This window comes from Platalea leucorodia (assembly GCF_965183815.1).
Source record: "Platalea leucorodia genome assembly, chromosome: 5".
In the NCBI taxonomy this organism is placed as follows: domain Eukaryota; kingdom Metazoa; phylum Chordata; class Aves; order Pelecaniformes; family Threskiornithidae; genus Platalea; species Platalea leucorodia.
In genome coordinates, this window is record NC_138827.1 from 81,471,634 (window position 1) to 81,495,763 (window position 24,130).

General features: G+C 35.8%; 1 protein-coding gene across 1 annotated transcript; it reads left to right on the plus strand.

Moving 5' to 3' along the window:
- Positions 1-222: 222 nt before the first annotated feature.
- Positions 223-11,278, plus strand: GALNT3 (polypeptide N-acetylgalactosaminyltransferase 3; the record flags this gene model as incomplete). Its single annotated transcript, XM_082311756.1, has 10 exons — positions 223-734; positions 2,082-2,254; positions 3,496-3,645; positions 3,903-4,137; positions 4,913-5,030; positions 5,414-5,614; positions 6,738-6,869; positions 7,823-7,924; positions 10,499-10,651; positions 11,156-11,278. 10 exons carry the CDS (start codon positions 223-225, stop codon positions 11,276-11,278), a joined length of 1,899 nt encoding a protein of 632 aa, XP_082167882.1.
- Between the last annotated feature and the right edge of the window lie 12,852 nt (positions 11,279-24,130).

Consider the following 24,130-nt stretch of genomic DNA (forward strand, 5'->3'; position numbering starts at 1 on the left):
CTATCTTTAAGTGATGGGCACATAACGTTTGACAGTTGGGAGTTGTGAATTAATTCCTGCCTATTAATTTCTTGTGGTTTTACGTTGTTGAATACACTAGATGTCTAAAATTATACTTTTTGTTTTAGTTTACAGGTGTTATAATTTCAAGAAATGCTGTGACCTATTTGCAGAACATCATTCACAGAAACTTTTGTCTTCAGATAAATTTTTAAAATTAGAATGGCTTTGAAAAAAACACCTAAACTATTCAAGAACTTATTTTTTCACTGGAAACTTTGGAAATTTAGCATTATTGTGTTTGTCTTTCTGGTATTTTTATTTTTATTACAAAGAGAAGTGGGTGTTCAAGATTTTAAAGATGAAGCAGGGATTGAGCCAGTTGTTGGAAAGAAAAGTCATGTATTGGGTCTTGTGTTAAATGCTGTGAACAATATCAAAGGTGCAAAGCCAAAAATGCAAATAAAAGCACCCGTTAGGCAAACTAAGATTCCTGGAGGGAGACACTGTTTGCCAGGACACTATACTGCAGTGGAACTAAAACCCTTTCTAGATCGACCCCTTCAAGATCCTAATGCTCCTGGAGCTTCTGGTAAAGCATTTAAAACCGTCAACTTAAATTCAGAAGAGCAGAAAGAAAAACAGCGTGGAGAAGAAAAACACTGTTTTAATGCATTTGCAAGTGATAGGATTTCTTTACATCGAGATCTTGGACCAGACACTCGACCTCCTGAGTACGTTGAAATGTGTATGTCCTGATAGTTGAAAAACTTGTCAGAAATGTATCCTGCAAAGTGATTTGAGTTCAGCATTAGGTGATAGTTTAGGGAAGTCTCCTAGCTATACATAATGATTGGCTGTACATAATGATCCACAGTGCCAAAGCCAAGAATGTTTAGAAATGCTCACTTCTTTCATGGTTTTGAATTCGAAGTAACTATATTTAAATAAGGTTTTCTGCTTTTGCCTTTAAGCTACACTTTCTGAGTGACTTTCTGGAAGCCTGCTAAGTTTTACTTAGAAGAAAACTAAAAATGTGGTTTAAACTTTTTCCCAATGTAAACACTATTCCATGCCACCACCCTTTTTTTCTTTTTTTTTTTTTTTTTTAGTATGCAGTGTTAATAAAACTACCAGAATAATTTAATAAATTAGGAATTGTAAACTGTTGCACATTGAAAAATTTTGTTAGTGGAGACTGTAGGACTTGGATTTTGGTTATAAGCAGTCTCTCTCAGTGTCAGATTATAAATTCTCAGCTATCTGTGTCAGAAGTGACTAACATAACTGAGCTGCTGCAGGTAGTACGAACATCACGTTACACATGGTGCAGCTCACAATAACCTTTGCTAGAGCATAACCGGTGAGTTTTTGCCTGTGTACTTTGTGAGGCAATGGCTGTGATAATTACCTTGGAGAGTCTTCTGGTCTCTAAAATTGACAGGCAATAAATAGTAAGTGTGCAGCTTATGAGTACAGAAGTGTTGTCTTGTCATCTTGACTTGCAGTTGGATTTAAAGTTATGTTCAGAATATATCAGTGTTGAAAAACTGTGGGTTTAAAATTGTTTACGTTGAATGGGATATGCTGCCTTAAGGATTATATGGTATTTCTACAAGATTTTGAAGTTCTGAATTGGATCTGTTCTATTTTTCCTTGCAAACTCTGCATTCTTCTAATAAATATTCTTCTTTGGTTTTTTGGGGTTTCAACAGTAATGGTGACATAAAGTCTGATTTTGCAGCTCAGTATTTGCTGCTCTCAATAGAATAACATATTTTTTTTCTGAACAAGACCGGGATGCTATATGAAATGTACTTAAATGTTTGTGAGACAGAAGCAGAACTGAGTCAGTTGTTCAAGTGGAATTCTTATTCATCGTATTTTTTAAAAAAAAATTTGTACAACTTATCCAGTTGGAGCACCTGTCTTTGTGTTCCAAAACTGGGATAGAAAGTGGAGAAGCTGAAATATTTAATGTCCATACTTACAGAGCTTTGTACTAGAAAGAGAAGTTTCTTAAGAGTTTGAGTCAGAACTTTTTGTCCATCTTGTAACACTTGACACTTTCTAATCTGTAGATGTATTGAACAAAAGTTTAAGCGTTGCCCGCCATTGCCAACCACAAGTGTTATAATAGTTTTTCATAATGAAGCATGGTCCACTCTGCTCAGAACGGTTCACAGCGTGATGTATACATCTCCTGCCATATTGCTAAAGGAGATTATTTTGGTGGATGATGCCAGTGTAGATGGTAAGAAGTCTTTCTATTATCTCTTGATTTTTTTCTTTTTTTTTTTTTTTTTAAATTTAAGACATGTTAGGATTGCAAATAAATTGGTTAAAAGGGGATATCTCTTTACCACTATTACCATGTATAATGGTATTCTAAGTGGGTTTGTTCCTGTCTTTTTTTATAAAATAGTTCTCTTCATCTTTTTTTCATGAGGCTGTAGTCAAATATGAAATTCTTGTCCTCTTAAAAACCTTAAAAGGTTTTTAAACCCTATTTCTGATTATTCCAATTCTGGTACTGCTTAAACTGTATAACTGGCTGCATGACAAGTAGCTCTGTAATTTGTGCTTCAAACCAATTACAGTTTATAGAACAAAGTATCCAAGGGTAAATCGGCTAATGATTGTAGCAATTTGCATTTTATCATAGAGATTGTCTTTATGCAAATTAATTTCATTAATATGAAGGGTACTGTCTTTCCTAGAAAGTAAAATTATTTAATGGAAAAATAATCTTCACTACTCAAGCTGACTGCCCAAAATAATTGAATGTATACTGAGTATGATCACAAATGCAAGTTCAAAAAACTTTATATGCTTAACTTTAGATGAACATGTCTATACATACACGCTTATATTAATGTATTTACACTTTTTGCAAGTCTGTATTTAGTATACTGACAGACTTGGATGTGAAGTATGTTCAGTAGTGCAGCTTAATACTAAGGATGGGCAGAGGAAAGAAGGTGATGTGGGATGTTTAATGAGGGATGTGGGGCTATTTCTCAAATTTTGCACATTTAAAGAGTTTTTTGTATAGCTTCTGTTGCTGTTGTAAATATTGTAGCCTTTGAAAACTGTGTGTAAAATATGCTGTCATTAAGGAAAAAATGTGCATGTTCTGCAGATAACTTGAGTAAGTAGGTACATGATCTCTCTGCTCTGAAAATGGATTTTGAATTGATATTCAAACTGCTAATACTGCAGAAGAGATGTACTAACACATGTCCTTTCTCTTTTAGAATATTTTTAGTGTTCCATCCCCTGTTCTCTGCCAGTCACCTCTTCCTATGCCCCCACCCCCAACAAAACTCAGTCCCTAAAAATAAGGTTCAACAGTCAGGAATTGTTTACTGCTTTGATGTTGACATCATTCCTGGGATTAGTGTGAATTGTTTATCCTGTTAGTTTAATAATGTAAAATTTTAGGCAGTGGCATGTATATACACTGAATATCCTGAAACTGATTTCTCTTTGTAGAATACCTGCATGACAAACTAGATGAATATGTGAAACAATTTCAAATAGTTAAAGTAGTCCGTCAAAAGGAAAGGAAAGGTCTAATCACTGCACGGTTGTTGGGAGCTTCAGTAGCAACAGGAGAGACCCTTACCTTTCTGGATGCTCATTGTAAGTGTAACCTCTAACTATGCCAAGTCTGGTTTATAACGCTGTTGTCTTTGATTTAACATTGCAGATTTTTTATGAATTATGAACTTTAGTACTGTATCATCCTTCCTATTGCTATTTTATATGATTGAAAGTATATTTAGCAATGCTGTTTAAAAGCAGTGTGTATTGGCTTGCTGTGAGCATGTTAAAATATTCCCTGTGTACTATTTTATAGCCAAGTACAAGTTCAATGCTTGTTCCCATTTTCTCCATAGGTGAATGCTTTTATGGCTGGCTAGAGCCATTATTGGCAAGAATAGCTGAGAACCCTGTCGCTGTTGTAAGCCCTGATATTGCTTCTATAGATCTCAACACTTTTGAATTCAGTAAACCATCTCCTTACGGGCATAGCCACAACAGAGGAAATTTTGATTGGAGTTTGTCATTTGGATGGGAGTCTCTTCCTAAACATGAAAATAAAAGAAGAAAAGATGAAACCTATCCAATTAGGTAAACATAATTTGAATAATATTTTAAATCCTTCAGTTGTCATTTTTTTTTTTTATGAACAGCAGTTAGTAAATGAACTAGTTCTTCAGATGAGTATGATCAGAAGTCTTAGCATCTTAGGCAGTTTTTGTCACACTTTCTTTAAGAACCGCATTGTAAATTTTAAAGCTTTCATAAAAATATAACCTCCTTAAGACGCTAATTGCTCTGCATTACCTTTTTTCTACATACACTAGGAAAATAATAAGCAATTTCTATATATTTTTTTTTATCAGGGGTAGGAGGGAGAGGAGGATTATAAACAGTTCTTTTCAGAGACAGTACCACAGATTCTGGCTCCTCATTCATCACCCTTGAAAGGATGACAACAAAGGTTCAGAGCACCAAAATACTAGACCGTTACAGTGGTGCATTTGACGATAATTGTACATGCTTTGGCTGCAGACAGGTTACTCATCTGGAGGAGTAATAACTTTGCTTGATATCCTCCATACAGGGAAAATAGGTTATTTTTCCTCATGCTTTCTTTTATACCAGCAGACATTAGTCTAAACCAGTTGTTAATAAATGAAAATAAAACTGTCAAATGAGACTCGATGTGGGCAGATTTAATTGCTTGAAGTATTATCTATGCCAGGAAAATGTATCAATGCAGTGAAACACTGACAAATGCATGAAAACTTCCTAGAACAATTATACCATGTCTTTGCACCTGTATTTAAAAAAGACTACCTATTTGAATTCTGTCTTCCTCAGTAAATTTCTCTTGTTGCAGAACACCTACTTTTGCTGGAGGTCTCTTTTCAATATCAAAAGACTACTTCAAACACATTGGAAGCTACGATGAAGAAATGGAAATATGGGGAGGTGAAAATATAGAAATGTCTTTCAGAGTAAGTTTAGCTACTTAATTAGCAGTGGTCTCTGTACTGACAGTGTACAGGATTTTTGAGGACAAATTAGTATTAAATCTTGACTTCTCTGCTGAATCAGCCAACTAGGATATGGAAAATTAATTAGTAATGACCAATGAAATAAAATACAAACATGTTCACTGAACTGATTTTTATTTTTTTTTAAATGTGTTCAGGGTTGATAGCTGAAATGTACATTTCCAGGGTTTACCTGATTAGGAAATTAACTTATGGTATGCCTGATATATGCATTCTTGCTAGTGGTTTGGGTTTTTTTCTGATGAACGATAACGTTGCTGAATTTTTTTTCCACCCTCTTAATTCTAATTGAAGTGCACTTACACTAAAAATGTTATTATTAGGTATGGCAATGTGGTGGACAGTTGGAGATCATGCCTTGCTCTGTTGTTGGCCATGTCTTTCGCAGCAAGTCCCCCCATACTTTCCCAAAAGGTACTCAAGTGATCACACGTAATCAAGTCCGCCTTGCAGAAGTCTGGATGGATGAATACAAAGAAATATTTTACCGAAGAAACACAGAGGCAGCAAAAATTGTGAAACAAGTAGGTGGTGGTGGTGGTATTAGAAATCACGCTTGCTGCGTTGAAAGTTTTGGTGAGCAAAAGTTATTTATTGACAAAGTATGTAAGGATTGTATGTAAGGATTTTAGATATTTTAACGAAAAGACAAAGTTCAATTTGCTTAATGCTGTGGCCCCAACAAACATGAAAAACTTAAGTGTTTGGGTGGTGATAGTGTTGTTTTGTGTGGTGGGGTTTTTTGATTGGTAGGGGTTTTCTTATACATCCTCTAAAATCCAGGGTTGTTTGCATTGAACAGTTACCGGAACTACCAGAAGAGTGTGAGAAAAGATACTGAGCACAGAAAAAGCGAACTAACTTGGAGTGAGAAACATGATGTCTCATTAGTCTCAAGTTGCTTAGTATTTTTACTTAAAAAGCAGGTTTTGTTTTCCTTCAGCTGCAAAATAAAGCTTATTCATTGATAGATATCTATCCTGTCTCTATCTGCTTAAAAACTTAAGTTAAATTCAGGCATTTGGGTTGTTGGTTTATTTATTTTTGTAAGTTTTCTGGGACTTTCGTCTTTCACCAGCTGGAATCTAGAGTTTTCTTCAAGAAGCTGTTTTTTCTCCCTTTATATGATATTTTTTTTATGAATATTTTATCACTAATAGCATTAGATTTCCTACGCATGTTTAGCAGCTAGACAACTGAATTTTGTCTGGGAGAGTCTGCATTGTACTGATTATTATGCTAATTATTTAATTAATCCAATTCATTATTTCAGCTCACTCTTTTTAGTGAGATCAATTAGCTTTATAGTGGTCATCAGTATGGTCTTGTTTGTACTTTCCCACTTCATGGCACTGTGCTAAAACCCTCTTGGGACTAAGGACACCTATTCTTTCCATGTTGCAATGTATTTTTCTTGCACGTGCTTTGAAATGCTGCAGGGATGTCAGTGCTGTTATGATCCTGAAAAACAAACAGCAGTAACCATAGTAGTACAGTATTAAGAAAAAAAAAAAAAAGCAACAAATGAAGCTTAGAACTTGTTTAATGGTACAATACAGAATATCATAGATTTGTATGTACAAAATTGATATTAGTAACATTAGTATATTTCTTTTCCCTCCTTCCTTACTTCCCTTTCTCTAACAGAAAACGTTTGGAGACATCTCAAAAAGACTTGATTTAAGGCAGCGTCTGCAGTGTAAAAATTTTACTTGGTATCTCAGTAACGTTTATCCAGAAGCATATGTGCCAGACCTGAATCCTTTGTTTTCTGGATATGTAAGTTTAATTATTTTCTATAGTCTTCCATAATCCAGGAAGTTTGCTAATCTTTTGTGCTACCTTAGCCATAGCATTTACGTTTCAGCTATCATTAATTGCTCTAGGGTTTTCTGTCACTATTCTGGACAAAGAATCTCTTCTGCATACCTTGCTATTTGAATATTTTGTAGCTTTGTCAATGGTGATATGAAATTTAAGCAAAGCTTCTTAATAACTAACAGTAGCCTTGCTTAACGGGATCTTGCAACCTGTTAAGATAAGCAACATTCTGCGCATCACTAACGGTTAAAACAACACAAAATTACTAAGCCAGTGGTCAGAGTTTTCTTGAATTATCAAAGTAAATTTAGCTTTATATAGTAAGAAATCTGAGAGAATTTTTAGTTCATGTTAATGAGGAAAACTGGACAGCTGTTTGCTTTTCAGAATTAGGTTTGTGATGAGGAAAATGTGTGTTTATAGTTATACATAAATTTTTTTGAAGACCATTGCATTTCCTCTGCCAAATAACTTCTTAGACATTGTATTGCTAAAGCCAACAAAATACTAAACAACTAGTAATTCTTAGCTTGAGGTGAATGTGAATGTTTAGCAATGTTTATCACTTCCCCTTCCTCCAATTTTGAATATTTGACGTGTATCTGTTCAAATTGTAATTTGACTAACAGTAACCTTGTGTACCAGTAGCCTAATAATTCACAGTGTGTGGTTGTAGACAACCATAATGTAGTTACTAGGCTTTTGGTAAGAAAATATTAACTCTGAGACTGGGATTTTTAGATTTGAGCATAACAGAAGGTAAAAATGAACTAACAGCTGTAATTGTTGTTAAGCCAAAGGTGAGTTTTGTATGCAAGTGAGACAGTTTAATTTTTTGTCATCCCCACTGAGCTTCTTTTTTTTTTTTTTTTTTTTTTTTTTTTTTTTTTCTGATAACGCCCTTTCTTTAGTTAAAAAACTTAGGTAACCGCATGTGTCTGGATGTTGGTGAAAATAACCATGGTGGCAAACCATTGATTATGTATTCTTGTCATGGACTTGGAGGAAATCAGGTAAAATATTTGATACTTGATTTTTATGGTCTGTTCAGCTGTAACTTTACCATATTAAAGTTCTTCATTTCTTTTAGAGAAATAGACTCATTTTAAATATGGAATTTCTCTCTCTCTCTCTCTCTCTCTCTCTCTCTCTCTCTCTCTCTCTGAGAGTTAATTCCTATATATATATTGTTCAAGGAAAATTTCATACTGCTCTTCATGTTGTGTCCCACTTCTAACATTTTATGTTCAGCATACAGATTCAGATTTTTAACACAATTGCACTGCTTCACTTGATCTCTCCTTTCTGTGCAAAACCTTTTCATCCTACCCTTACTACTTTCTTGTAAGTGTTGTTGTCTTAATTCTCCCTTTCCTTATGCTTCCTCCTATTGCTTCTTTCTCTGCCACCAGGACTTGCACTGTCAAGGAAGATGTTGGCGGGAATCCGGCCAATGGGAGACCAAGTGGCCAGGCCTGAGCCACCTTCCCTATCATGCTTGCAGCCTCATAATGTGAGGTCAAAGTGGTCTCTCCTGTACTGGCTAATGCAAGTGAATAATATGATTGAATTTGTCCAAGAAGAGCTCTCTTTGATGCATAGCTCTTGGAAGCAGGAATGGTGCTCTGTTTCTTCTAGAGTATGACTTGCAATAGATGTCAGATACTTCAGGCACTACTGTAATAGTAATAAAAGTAACATCTTCCCTGTCCAGAAATGAACACTTCTCTGTTGCCTTAAAGAGTTATTTGGGGAATAAAGTGTATTAACTGTAGATCCTTAATAACTAAAGGTCAACAAAGGTTTAAAAGCTTTTGTTAGAATATAGTTTTAATTTTTTTTTTTTTTTTTTTAAGTAAAAACTTCAGTCTTAAAAGCCATGGAATACTGTCTAGATTAACTACACTGTTACATTAGCTCCTTACAGTACTGAACTTTTTTTTTTTTTATTCTGTTGTGGGTTAATACTATATTAGCCTTTTCACATTGTCACAGTCATTAACGTGGGAAGACTGTACCAAGATATTGTCTTAAGAGATCTGCTGTATGCTTCTATTGTCATCTCTCTCTAAATTATCTTGGACTGTACTAAAACTATGCTTTCAAGTGTTGTGTTTTTTGGTTTTCCTCCTGCCATAAAATAACAATCTAAATCCCTTAAATGCTAGCCTTCTGAGAATTTTAATACAGGTTGTGCTGGTAATGCTCAAGAGAAGGGCATATTTGCTTACTTAACTCTTCGCATTACAGTACTCTGTTTTCAGTTGTATTATGTTCTTTACCTGACTTTAGCAGCGTAGGCTGAAATTTTCCATGCTACCTGTCTTATTCATTCATATATTTGAGATAGGAGAAGGGAGTGGAAGAGAGAACATAGTTTTCAGAGTTGTACATCAATTGTTTATCATTCTTTCTATTTAGAATATTCTGGGGCTGGGAACAATAACATCTCAATATCCAAAATTAATGAAGTTTTAAACCTAGCTTTCAAGTCGTATTTTCAGAGCTCGCAGAGATTGTGGAGTTCAAAAGATAAATCAGAACAGATTAAGTCAGATTAACAGATTTAGGGTAAATTATTATGTCTGAGAGCTAAGTGACTAAGCAGGTCACTCCTATCGGCACCTGTTTCAGGGAGTAATGTTGGGCGCAGAGACTTAAGAGTGAGATACCTGTTTGTCCCTCAGCGCTATTCCCATTGATGCCAAGGCAGTGAGGAGGCAGAAGCTGACCAATTGGATAGATAGTTGAAAGCCACAGGGAGCTAACTGAGCCTGGTCTTAATAGTCAAAGGAAAGATATGGGTGACATATGGAGCCAAGAAACAGTGGTAATGGGATGTAATGATAGGAACTCTGCTGTTTAATGAGGGAAAAAGGAAGAGACCAGGATGGTAGGGTAGGATGAGAGGTATAAAAGGACAGCTGTGTCTGTAACTGTTAGAATTAAATCCCTGTTAAGACCTGAATTATAGCCTAGGATTCCTGAGCCTTAGGCGTACTCTGCTGTCAGGAAATAATGGTAAAATTCTCTCACAAAATACGTGCTTGTATTATTTTTCTAATGGCTAGCTCATAAGAGAACATAACAGCATCATATTATCAGCCTTTATTGTTTAGACCGAGCAGCAAAAGCTGACGTATGGCAATGAGTATTGTTCCATGTGATGAATTTTTGGTTTCTGTTGCTCTAAGAAAAAACAAAATCCAGCAACAAAAATGGAATAAAAATTTTTAAAGTTATGAAATGCCAAAATTTATGTTATCCATGCAACTATCTCTACTCTTCAGTTTGTCTCCTTGAATTATTTATGATTCCTGGGGGAGCAAGTAATGAGATTTTTCATCATAATGTGTATGGACCAAGTGTCATTTGCAACTTAAACATTTAAGTACTTCTAAATATATTCCATTGCATTAGTATTAAAAAATGCTTTTAGTTTTGTAAACACTTTTAAAGTGTGTATGCTAAAAATGTGAAAAATGATTCTGTAGTCTCAAACTGTTGAATAACAAAAGAAGAGTTAATTTAGTTTTATGCTCTTGTTTGTATTCATTTACTGAATTTTTTAAAAATTATTTAAATAGTACTTTGAATATTCTGCACACCATGAAATTCGACATAACATTCAGAAGGAGCTTTGTCTGCATGCTTCTAAAGGACCTGTGCAGCTTCATGAATGTAACTACAAAGGCCAGAAAACCTTTGCTGTTGAAGAAGAGCAATGGCTGCATCAAAAGGTATCTAGACTGTGCAGTGAATCGGCATCTTATCAGTGATCTTTTATATAAGTTAATTTTTGATTTCCAATAAAAGAGAAAACCCCAATGAAACACAACTCTGAAGCAAAAAAGGAGTAAGTTTATTTCTGGGAGGAAAACATAGATAATATCAGCTTTTCAGTTACCAGAGAAAAAGTTGATGATTTCACTATTTTAAATGTAAAGTAGAAATGTCACTTACAAAAACAGTTGATCTCCTTTAGTGTGTGTGTCTGGGCATCCACCTGGAAGTCATCCAAATGTTTTGTATCTTATAAAATATTTTAAAAAAATTTCCTACCAATACAAGTTGGCACTTGCATAACTACTCATATTCGTTAGCTAGGCCCCCCTCTGCACTACCTGTATGGCCTTACTCTTTTTAACAACAATGAACTTGGCAAAAAATGAAGAGTAGGGGGAAATAGCATACTCCTTGTTTGTTCACTTTCTTTTTTTCCCTCCTTTTTTTACCCACTTTAGGATCAAACTCTGTACAATGCAGCACTACATATGTGCCTTACAGGAAACGGAGAACATCCGAGCTTGGCATCCTGTAATCCATCAGACCCCTTCCAGAAGTGGATCTTTGGCCAGAACAATTAAAATTTTATATTTATAGGCCAGGAGCATTTTATTAAAAGAAAAGATCCATTCTAAACTGTGATCATATATGTATACTGCATTTTTACGTGATGCATAATTTAAATGCAAAATGTTTAAACAGTTTCTTTTCCCTCTTATTTAAGTTGGATATAAAATGTGTCATCAGAGATTCCCTAGGAGTCTGTTATACCAAAGATGATTGAGGTCCCAATTAAGAAAAATGTTTACAATATTTCTATGATAAGACTTTATATGTTGACCACTGGTTCATGGATCCTATAGTCCTTTTTCACCTTGGGGACCATATGTATATTGTTTTTCCACATATTGTAAGTACTTTTGAAGAAGAGTAGTTTTCTCTTTAGAGTTTTGAGAAATTATTGTATACTGTCTAAAACCCAAGATGCTTTATATGTATATTTTTATGCTCAATTGGTTGCCTTCATTTATTTTTTTTAATCATTTACTTTACTCAGTGAACCTTTCTCAGTATTTTTTAAGTTCCCGCACTTGAAAAATTAAATATTTGATCTTCAGGTTAAAGCCAAATAGGCTACCAGACTGTGCTCAGCTTTTAGCAAGTCAATTCTTCTTTTGTAGAAGAAAAAAAATTTCTCACTGAAATATGTATGTGTGATTATTTTAATGGAAAATCTGCTTATTCAGATATTAATCTCCTTTTATTTAGCCAAAACTTTTTGTATAGGTTTTTTATATTTCATGAACTTTAAAATTTATGACAAAGTTAGATTGTAATAGAATTTTGAGCTGCTTAACATTAACATATTTTTTCAGCATTTTGTTTATATTGCTTTTAAATTACGTGTTATCTACTAACCCCACTTTTTTTCTACCTTTTAGTGATTTATGCAATGTTTACCTAACAGGTTTCTAATGTTATCTGTACATAATTTCTTGTACAAGCACTTGCATGGTTTTTTTTGGGTTTTTTTGTTTTTTTTTTCTTGTTGCTGTTTCCCCTTTTACAAAGGACTTGACCCAGTTTTATCAGTCCAAGTGAGACCTTGGCCTTCCTAACTGTTCTGCTAGCTCTTTTAATGAAATATTGTATTCTTGTAAGCATTCACAAGTGTACTTCAATAGATCATGTAGAGCTATGACTTCATAAATAGCCTTCCTTTTATTAAGTATTTGAAAATGTAATCATAGAATCCTAGAATAGTTTGGGTTGAAAGGGACCTTTAAAGGTCATCTCATCCAGCCCCTCCGGTAATGAGCAGGGACATCTTCAACCACATCAGGTTGCTCAGAGCCACGTCCAGCCTGACCTTGAATGTTTCCAGGGATGGGGCATCTACCACCTCTGGGCAACCTGTTCCGGTGTTTCACCACCCTCATCGTAAAATATTTCTTCCTTGCATCTACTCTAAATCTACCCTCTTTTAGTTTAAAACCATTACCCCTTGTCCCACCACAACAGGCCCTACGAAAAAGCCTGTTCCCGTCTTTCTTATAAGCCCCCTTTAAGTATTGAAAGGCTGCAATAAGGTCTCCCCAGAGCCTTCTCTTCTCCAAGCTGAACAACCCCAACTCTTTCAGCCTGTCCTCCTACAGGAGGAGTCCCATCCCTCCGATCATTTTTGTGTCCCTCCTCTAGACCCGCTCTAACAGGTCCACGTCTTTCCTGTGCTGAGGACTCCAGAGCTGGACACAGTGCTCCAGGTGGGGTCTCATGAGAGCGGAGCAGAGGGGCAGAATCACATCCCTCGACCTACTGGTCACGCTTCTTTTGATGCAGCCTAAGATACGGTTGGCTTTTTCTTTGGTTATTTTACTGGATGCACAGTTGTTAAACACCCTCCAGTTAGTCTTCCATTGCAATCACCAATCATGCCCATTTTCTGACTGTGATTATTTCAGCCCTTCTTTAACAAAGGTAGCTCTTCTGCACAAGAAATGTCCTCTTTAGGAACAGAGATGTATGCTTACTTGAAAATGTCTGCTTCAGGGTATGAATGTGAGATTAATGACCATCCCACCCTTGAAGCATCTAAGGTCACATAAAATTGCACTTTAATAAGGTAAACTCTATTTCATAATAAAATTTTATATTCTGATTTGGAGAAGACTTAATTGGTTTATGCAAATTATGGAGGTTTAAAAATAACCTAAAATTTGCATGTGTTATGATATGGGAGGAAAATGGCTATGAAATTAAAATAATAAACTTCTAGGAAGGGAAGGAAGCAGCAGAATAAAGACAAGGAAAAGACTTACTGTGGTCTAGAAGTGCCAGTGTTGTTATTAAGTAGGGATGGGAAATATCAAAGGTAGAAAGGTACTTGGACTTTGCAGGCTGTTGAAAGAATTGTGTTGAACATCTATGGTATCTCTTCAAATGGAAGAAAATAGGAGGTGTAATAGCAACCAGCTTAATAATGAACTCTTTAATGATCTGAATCTCAAGAAAGGTGCACATAACAGTGGAAAGTTGAGCAATAAGATCAGGCCTAGTTAGATGCAGCTAGTAATACTTAGTATTTCCTTTAAGTACTGTACTTATAAGAGGAAGGAGATTAAGGAAAAAGTCGTGGATGCCAGAAGGAAAAAAATTTCAAATTTTTGAAGTGAAGACAAAGAAAAATGCATGATCAAATATAAAGCTGAGAGTAAGTTTGAAGGGGTGGGTATTAAAGATTGACTAGGACAAAATACTTATATTAAATTTGTCCTTTTGTCCTGGTAAATAATTAATATCATTACAGATAAATGCTAATTCATCTATAGAGTCTCGTGGATGGATGGATGATGTTGTGGGTTTTTTTTATTTCTAATGTGGGGAGGGAGCCTATTTTTGGTTAATTTGACAGTACCTGACTAATGAGTTCGGCATCTGAAGAAAAGCAAGAAGTAATCCTTTCAGTAGTTCTAAGTTATCTAAAAGACAACAAGTGAATAAGCAAGACCAGCAAGAATTTGTCAGAAGCATTAACTTAAGCTAATTTCTTTTTCTGGTTTGAAAATCATGCCTTTGAGTCATGTCCTGGCTTCTGTAAGGCTTTTGGTGACGCCCGTGATAATATCCTATGAAGTTAAACCTGTGTGACTTAAAATAACTTGCTATAGTGTGGACATAAATTGTTGAAAAGACTGTACTGGGAAGTGTTATTAATGCCACTGTGAAACTGGAAGGCTGTATCAAATGGTATTGCACCAAGATCTGCCTGTGCCCTCTGATAAATATTTCCATAATTCAGTAATGGAATACAAAGTATTCCTATTACTTTTGCAGATCAAACCAATATTGGAAGGGTAACAAATGCTCTTGACAAACTAGAAGAGTTGAGGAAAAATAGGATGCAGGTCAATGAGAAAATTGTTCAACAAACATGCATAGAGGATGGGAGATTACATAGCAGCTGTGCTGTGTTGACCCCCAGGTATGAAATGGAAACCAAGTGTTCAAGGAACCTGTTCTAGAAGAAAAGGTATTTAGCATAACTGTTTAAAAGGACTTGAGTTCTTTAGTTCCTAGTTTGCATCATACAGCAAATGCATGATATTATTTTTAATACCACTAAAGGGTAATTTCTTCGTGCAACCTGTTTCTCTTACAAACTTGTCAGATTGGAATTTGCATATATGAAACATAATTTATCTACTTATTACCAGTTTTTCTTTTTAGAGATAACATTCAAAACTTGCATAGAATTTAAATTGCAAGGAAACAAGGGTTCTATTGCACTTGGAGGTAGGAATCTCTTCATGAGCAGGAATTCAGTGCTACAGGAGGTCCACTCTGTCCTTTTTGTTTTTCTAGTTGGTAATCTAAGAGCATATTATAGCAGATATAGCAATACATGTACTTGTCACTCTGTTTTCTATGAAGATAAGGTATAGCAGGTCACCTCCTTATTATATTTTGTGTTCAGTTCTAGCTGTGGAAGGGGAAAATTTACTCTGTGATTTAAAATTGTCTTTAATATTTTCCTTTCATTTTTGAGGTTCTTTTCTGGCCTAATATAGGTCAATAGTCCAAAATTCATAAGACACTTGAACATAGGCTTTTCAACCATTGCTACTATTGCAAACACTCTACTCTTTTTTTTTATACGTTTACTGTCTCTCTGTTTAAAGAAAACTATGAGTGACATTTTAGTCTGTACTTTTGCAGTACTTAGTACAAGAGCAATTCAGTCTTACTTGGACTCCCTACTATCTGCCAGAAAAGAGGGAAGCAGATCTATAAACAGAGGAAGACATTAAGTGACTCTTTTTGTTCTGTTCTGTTGGAAGATCTGAAATTAACTTCTGTGTCTACATTCAGTATTGTACTTCCAAATATGCATATATATGTGTGTGTGTGTATACAGATATCATAAAATTTTAGAAGAGCAATAGGACATCTGTAAATATGATTGGACATTTAGAAAATATTTTTTTAGAAAATAAATTACATTTTCTAAAGATTCCTTTTTCAAAGCAGCAGCAAGAAAAATTGCAAGCAGTTCAAGTATTAGTTATTGTGCATCTTCTCTGTGCTTTTCTAGCATCAGTCTTCAATTTTTCCTGAAAAGTAAACTATTTCACTTTTTTTTTTTTTTTTTTTAGAGGGCAGAAGCAAATGTTCTCCTTGGCATAACTTATTCCACCAGCATGATTCTCTTGAGTAATTATCATACATTCTACAATGCAATACTAGCTTTTCTGTACTTTATGTTTTGCTGTATACGTTTCTTTAAATCTGTTGAATTACTCTGAGAAATACATGAAACTGAAAGAACTTGTGGACACTACTTCCTTTTAAAGAATAATCTCCCACATTTTGGGAATGAGTATTATATAATCTTATGCATCTGATCGGGATTATAATATTAGATTGAGATGTAGAAGGCTTGATTCAGTGGCTGACTTGTCAGAACTATAGCCAGTCCTTTGAACTTCTTGTGCACAGATCTCCTTTAGGGTTGTACTTTCTATCAAATGTTCCAAGGAAGGGAAATGTAATATTTTCTTTTCTGTATTTTAATGTACCTCCTGAATTCTTCAAGTAGGGATTTCATTGCTAAAATGTACTGTCCAAAACTGCACCTGTGTCAATAGCACAATAATATTTCAAGTAGTAGATTAATATTATGATGTTAAAAAAAATATGGATTTTTATTAAAAAACTTTGCTGCACTATAAACATTAACCTTCACTTTAGGTTGCCCTCTTAGAAGTTTTTGAAAAGTATATTTTTAAAGTTAAATCTACAATATCTGATTCTGTCCTTTATAAGGTAAATGTTAACTTGAATTTATATTTTATAAGGGGTAGCAATAATAACTTTAGCATGTCTTGTTCAGTTTCTCCGCAGTCTGAGGGAGAAATTAATACAAGATTACCATTTTTTAAAGGAAGAAAAAAATATTTCAAAAGTAAAGCATTATCAAGGGGTTGGAAACCAGAGGAGTAATAGAAAATCAGATTAAGAAGGAGCTAGATGGATGAGGAAAGAGCTATCTAGACTGGGTGTCCTTCATTTTCTGGGGGGAATGGATACAATGATTTAAAACTGTACAGCATTCCATACAGAGACTAAAATTACACACTGTTGTTCCCAGGCTCAGCAAACAAAAGTAAAATCCCCTAAAAAGTCAATGTGATATTTCTGCCCAACCCTCTTCCTCATGAAATAGTTTTACATGATGGAGGTTCTGGTTGATTGGTTTTAGGATGGGAAATTGCATTTGAAAGTTGTTTAGAATCAGATCAACATTATATTCACACACTGAAAAGCTAGGAAATGACAATTCAGCTCTTTGTGCTAGGAAATGACAATTCAGCTCTTTGTGCAAAATAAAAAATAGAAATGCTGTATTTTCTGACAGGTACTGCATCTGTTACATAGGATAGAGGAGTTCAAGAATAAAAAAGCTTGTGGGTAAGGAATAAGAATTGTTTAATGAATAATGTTTATGTTGCTAAAGTGGCATTTACTACTAAAGCCAGCAACCCTACAAAAAATTAATCTCAAAGACAGACATTTCAAGTAGTACCTTTGTTCACTTAATATTTTAATTTTGTAGGGCTTTTTTTTCTGTTCCTAATTTAGTTTCCTCTTTTCTCATTTTAAGCTATGGTTTGCATGTCAAATCATTATTTTTCTTCTCTCTGGGTTACAGCTCAGGGCAATATCAAAACCAAACTTTGAAGGGGTGTCAACTGGAATTAAAACTTCGTATTGTTTTTTGTTTATTTGTTTGTTTTTAATATGAAATGTCTTTATTCTCATTTGGTATTGTTTCTGTCTGCAACTGAACTAGAAGATGGCTGACATGACACATCAACTTTTGTCACTTTATTACTAAAACTATATATCCTGGCTTCCCTTTTTAGATATGTATTTGATCTACTTTTCAAACACTTCATTTAATAATAATTATTATATAGTACTTCATTATATTATACTTAAATGATGCACATTAAAATGGCTAGTTATGGTTTATTTTTTAAAAAATCTGGTGCTTTCTCCCTGGTGTATTTCTCATGCTGCATTGTGCTGGAGTGCACAAAGCACGAGGAAAGCTTTTTGCTAAGAGTGGAGAATTTCCTAGGGATAATGACCTCAAAACAAATATGCTGCCATAAAATATTATGTTCCTGGATACTGTATGTGAAATTTTATTCTCAGTTCTGTCCTAAGATAAGACTGACTAATTGTGGAAGATATCAATTGATGTCTGAGGCGCTATGATGTGGCCTACCTGACTGAGGCAGGTTTGGCATCATCTTGAGAATGTGAAATCCATTCTGATTTGGTGGGTTTCAAAAGGATCCTCTCAGTCTTTCAGGGAGAACTAGTTATCAGATCAAAGTAACAGAGTGACTGGAGAACTGTTTCCCTTCATTAAACAGCTGAATTCTGGACCGTAATAAGTTGACTCAGCACAACTCAAAAGCAGTGATACAAACTGCTGCTAGTAGTATGTCGTTACTGTTAGACTGCTCCAAAGTATGTAGAGAGGGATGAGAATCAAGTAGTTCCTCTTTTGAATGTGACTATCCCACTAGCTTTTTTTTTTTCCTCCCTCCTGACAGTCCCTTTAACCTCCCAGCTTTTAAGTGGACATCACTATCTCTGCCTTCTTCTCTTTACCATGAGCAATCTTAATCATCCGCCTATTTTGGGGCAAAAGGAAGCCACTGCTACAACCAGAATGGTTTTCATGCTGGCTTATGTCAGTTTAAATGCAAAGATAACCTGATTTTCAGATTCTCAATATCTATTTTCTCCTTAACTCTGTTTAGGAAGTCAGCCAGAATGTTGGTGCCACTGGATGCAATAGCATAATTTCAAAGGCTTAAGTGCATTTTTTTGGCAAAAAGAGGAGCCTATGGAAGGTAAGGCACCCAGACAGGGTTTGGGGGACTCAACAGCCATAGGTTAATACATATGTGACACACTGAGGATTTTTTGGCTTGTTAGAATGTACTTTCTCATGACATTGCTTTTCTAAATGTCATTCATAAAATTTCTGCTGGAAATGCCCATTTTTATTTTTGAAAGGATTTTTTTTCTTAACTGGAGCCCATCAGGCATCTGCTCTGTTTCTGGTTCCCCAGGATTCCTTGACCTGATTTTTGTATTTGTAGGGGGTCTGGATCCTTTAAGACCACCCACTGAAGTGGTGAAAGCAACCAGGACCTCTATTCCCTAGTTAGCATCGTTAATGGGATTGCTTGGCAGATCTTAAAGATCTTGGCTCTCTAATAAACATATATGGTGAATTAGCAAGAAACACTGGTTCTTTCTACTGATGTTTTACTGAATGTTCTCTGAAGCCAGTACAATTTCTGTAAAAATGCTTTGGTTTTAACAAATCATTATTCTTTCTTGTCGTTCTTGACTAACTCTAGCTATTGTGTCGAGATAAGGCTAAACATTTTCACAGCTGCTTAATCAATCGTGATTATTGTATTTTTTTTTCAAGCCTACAGAATGGAATACTTTATGTGCTAAATTATCATTTTGTACCTAATACTACTAGACTCTAAAGACAGCCAAAGGTAAGTCCTGTCTTGCCAGTAATGTCTTAAATATTGTGGATAAAGTTAGTAGGTGTTGAACTTCCAGGAAGGAATATCTGATGCATGGGTTTATGAAGGAGAAATACATATGGTAATGTCTGGTATAAGAAGGGAGTGCCTGCAGTAGTATGAAGAATAGGGTGATGGAAAGGATAACAGCAAAGAGAACAGAATTTGTCCAGGAAAGAGGCTTAGGGGGAGGACAGAAGTTAAGTGGAAGAAAACTCAGGTCCTAAAGTGGGAACTTGGGGGGCTGTCCTCCCCAGTCTTCTGTTATCACCAATTTTGTTTCCCTTCTTCTCTTAGGTCTTTTTTTTGGCTCAAAATAAGCAGAAAGGTGGAAGTCTCTAGCAGTCTGAAATGCGGTATGAGAGACATACAGCCCACTGTGTAACAGTCCAGTATCAACCAATAGTATGGTTGGTAATGTCTTGGCAATGCAGTTGCAGAAAGAATGATCTACTTAGGTGAATTTGCGGTTTGTGAAACTTAGCGGTGCTACAGCTGTATGTAGTCAAAGTTCCATCCAGGTTCAGCCAGTATGAGTGAGGCCTGAAACCACTGCAACTAGCAGTAAGTCCTGGGGAATGTGTAGGAGATGGGGAGCCATTTCAAACTGGTAAATGATGAAAGTGAAAACATAGTAACTTGCATGATGGAATATAAACAGTCTGTGCTGTGTGCAAATGGCTGGTGAGGACAACTGCAGAAGAAAGGTAGGTTACACCTAGCAGGTGTTAGTTAACTTGTGTATAAGGAAGAGAGAATAATTTTCTGGCACATTCAAATCTTGAGAAAAAGGGGCCTTCTGCCCATCTGATGGAAGGAAAAACTGATGGAGCCTGAAGGACAGGAACATAACATTGGAAAGCAATGACAAAGGCAGAAAGCTGGGTGGTTAAGGACTGAGTGGACTTGGAAAACTGACTATGAGAAATGTTAGGGAGAAAGAAGAGATGTGGGAGGAAAAGCAAGAAGTAGGGGACAGGTTCCTCTAGGAGTGAGTGTGGGACAGCAGTGCAAGTGAAGGGCAGTGAGAGTTTGAGGAAAAGATGGAAAAGTGAAGCAGCAAGGAATCTGGAATCTGTGGTGGCAAGAATATTGTCAGAAATGGCATTCACACAGGAAATACATGTGGGCGCTTTAAGGAAGAGCTCCAAGGTTAGAATCGTAAAGTGCTGCTGAGGTTTCTTAATGATGACTTTCACCAAAGTTCACCGAATTAGTGATTCTTTTAGAGTGCCTCAGTGCCTCCTAGATTATATAGGTCTGAGAAGTCTAGATGCTTTCTTCTCCATTTGGCTAAACTTTCCGTACTTCAAACATGCAGTGCTGTCAGGAAAAAGGTAAGTGGTTGACAATGGGTATGCTATCAGAGAAATCATCACATGCCTTGTGACTGATAACTGGTCAGTTGACAGGCTGCGAGCTACTGGGTCTGTTGCCAAAGAAGACAATTGTATACGTTTTTGTCACTTGTTGTTGGTATAATTGCTTCTAAAGGTGTTCAGTAAAATAACATTTGTCCACATAGACTACCTTGCGTCTAAACAAAAATCTTTGCTTTAGTATTAACCTTTGCTTTGAAGTTAAATGATTTCTATGAGATAATAAGATTTGTAATTTAACAGGGGACAGCAGTTCACAGTGACACAGCACACTTAGCTAAAATGTTGAACTGTGCTACTCTAGGACCAGGAAACATTCACTGAAAATACTTGCCTGACTGTTAATCCAAGAGCTCTTGTGTATATTTTCAAAAGGGACTGGAATGTGTAACAAGAGAGGAAAAAGGAATAAGGGAAAGAGTAAGCTAGTGAGCTCAGGGCAAATCATGGCTACTACCTCCCTGTCTAGAAAACTGGAAATTAAGACCTGAAGGCCACCTATTGACTTATTCAAGGCCTGTGGTTAAAGTGTAGACTTGCAATGTTTTTGCTGGCTGTGGAACAAAAATTGGTTTCTGTGGGTTGGCTGGGCCTGCCTAAAAACTGGGCTTCTGCTTTAGCTCTGCCATGAGCTAAAGCAGAAGCAGCCCTAATTGTTGGCAGCAACTTGGAGCAAGAAGGGATGGGGTTTGGGGAAAAATGGAGCCACACAAAGGCCAAGCGAGATGAGGGGCAGCCTGTGCCTTTGATGTGAAAGGGAAGGAAGAGGCAGAGGTGTGGCCAAAAAGGTAATGTGAGGCTCCAGGGTGCATTTCAAATAGTTGCTTGGGACTGGAGTCAAAAGCCCAAGGGAAATGCTAGAAGAAACAGAACTAAAAATGCTTTTTGCATGGTGATTTCCAGTATAAGTAAGTGGAAGATCTCTTCCACAAAGGCTGGTTTGCCATTATCCACAGCTTGTAGCACTCAAACCAGTTAAACATAAATGTGGAAGTAAAAAATGGTTTCTGTACTCTGCCTGCATAGCGCATTTTGTGGTGTGCATATAAAACTAAGCTGTACAAACAAAAGCTCGTGCAAGCTAAATCCCATTTTAATATCAGAAACCAAGAAATATTTGTTGCATAATCCGAAACACTCTTTAGTAATGACATAATAGAGAAATAATTCATTTATAGTGAAAGTAGTCCAAAGTTCTGTATCACCATACCTTAACCAGCTTAAAATCAGTTGAATTTTTTTTCCCTTGGGCTACACTCACTTTGTATCATGTCACCCTCCTTCAAGAACTCCTTTCTCTCTTGTTAGCAGGAGATTTCTGCTGAAACATCTGTTGAAAATATTTAGCTTTGTTCCTTCAGCAAACGTCTTCATTTGTCCTGCAGACATCATGGTCACAGTACACACTGAAACATGTAAATCTCCTCTAAGCTAATAAATTGAAGATTTTTTTTTATTTTTTTTTAAATGCTGGATTGCATGTCTAAAAACCAACTAAAACATCTTCAAGTGCCTCACATTATCTACAGCTCTTCTGGATGTCGTTAACATTCACATAAGTGGCATGCTGAAAATCAGAGTTTGTTCCAGGGGGTTCTCTGGCTCTGTTACTGCCTTTTTTTTTTTTTTTTTTTTTTTAATTTAAACACTTTCAGCAATGGTATTATGCTCTTCTCTTCTGCCATGGAGAGGGGAAAAAAAAGAAATAATATTACATATACAGCATGTAAAAATTCATACATCAATCAATCAGATGGCTATGTAAACTACTGAAGGCTGCCAGAAAAGCTAGAATCAGTGTTAACCTCCATCTCACCATGCTCTCTTATATATCCAGGAAAGTAATCACAAGCGCTGAAGAAGGCTTAATTTCAGGCAAGGACAGCTCAGCCTTACTCCCAGCAGGACAAAGCAGGTCCTAAATGTTCCAGGACTTCAGGGCCTGTGGCTCTAGGCAACTCCTGCCCATGAACAAGAGGCCCCACTGGTCCTTCGTGGCTCTACCTGGTTACGACACCATTAACTGCAGTGCGACTTCGCAAGCTCACCACACCTGAGGATTTTGTTTCGTCACCCTCAGGAGTAATTGCTGTTTTACACTAGGGTGAGTATAGATTTACGTGGGTACTATTAATGGATCAACTAAAAACTGAACCTTACTTCTTACTTCTGAACTGGCATCCTGATGTCTTGAATTAGAACGCTAGTGTTGAAAGCTATTTTAAACAATTTTTTTGTGTCAAGTATGGCTTAGCAAGCCCTGGAGCAGCAGTTAGCCATAGTTAACAGCAATGCAAAAAGCGGTCTGATAGTAGCTGTTTATCTATTTTATTCTGTGTAACTCCTAACAAATTAAAAACAAATGCTACCTTAAATCCTGTGAGAACTTCTTTTATAACCTAGAGAACAACATCTGATCTTTGTCAATTTTTTTCAAAGTAATTTAGCCATATGTAATTTGTCATTAATGCACACTTAAGGGCAACTTACCTTTTACAAATGTACAGCTCCATTTTAATAAATATCAGAATAAAAAGATGGCAGAGACCTGTGATTGTTAATTATTTTCAAAATAGAGCAATGTTGATCAGCAGTTTTTTGAAATAATTTGTTGTATAAAATTACTGCAAATTGTCCACCAGAGAGAGCTGTTGCAAAATTTTTTTTTTTCCAACAGCTGTTGACAACGATTCTTTCATTAACTTATAACCAAAATTATTAAATTCACCTTGACAGGTGCAGATGAATTATGTAGTTTATTCCATTGGCCAAAGAAAAGTGTAAGCAGTAGTATCATTACAGGGCAAACAAGAGATACCTAACAAAGCATTTCTGTTCATTTCTTAAATATTTATATGCTGATTATATAAAAAAACCCCAAACCAAACCAAAACCAAAAAAACCCCAAATCTGAAGCTGTTCCTCTTTAGGCTATCAGGCTATGGGGAATGGGAGAAATGCTTGAAATTTCACAGAGCATCTTCAGAGGCTCTGCAGGTCTGTACAGCACTAATTCTGGCTCTGTTAGATGAGAGAGCAATGTCTAGTGACTGCATAGTAGAAATAAGATGCACAATGCACTGGCAGCCATGATGTAACGTAGAAACCTGTTTTACTTCATTGCAAACAAATGGACAATATATATTGTACAATATATAATAAAAATACAGCTGATACAAGTGCCACTAATTAACAAAAAACCTAATGTTAAGACTTAAAAATGCTCATTTTTGTAATATATACACTGCAGTAATAAGCCACAATAAATACATCAAATTCCATATCATTCATAATAAATACCGAAAATATAAATACAGAAGAATACAGTTAATTTGAATAAATTATTACAACATAAGGTCTAGGTTAAGTTCTGTTGAATATTATTGTAGCTTATCTTACCCTTTGGCATCTTCGATGTTACAACTTGTTT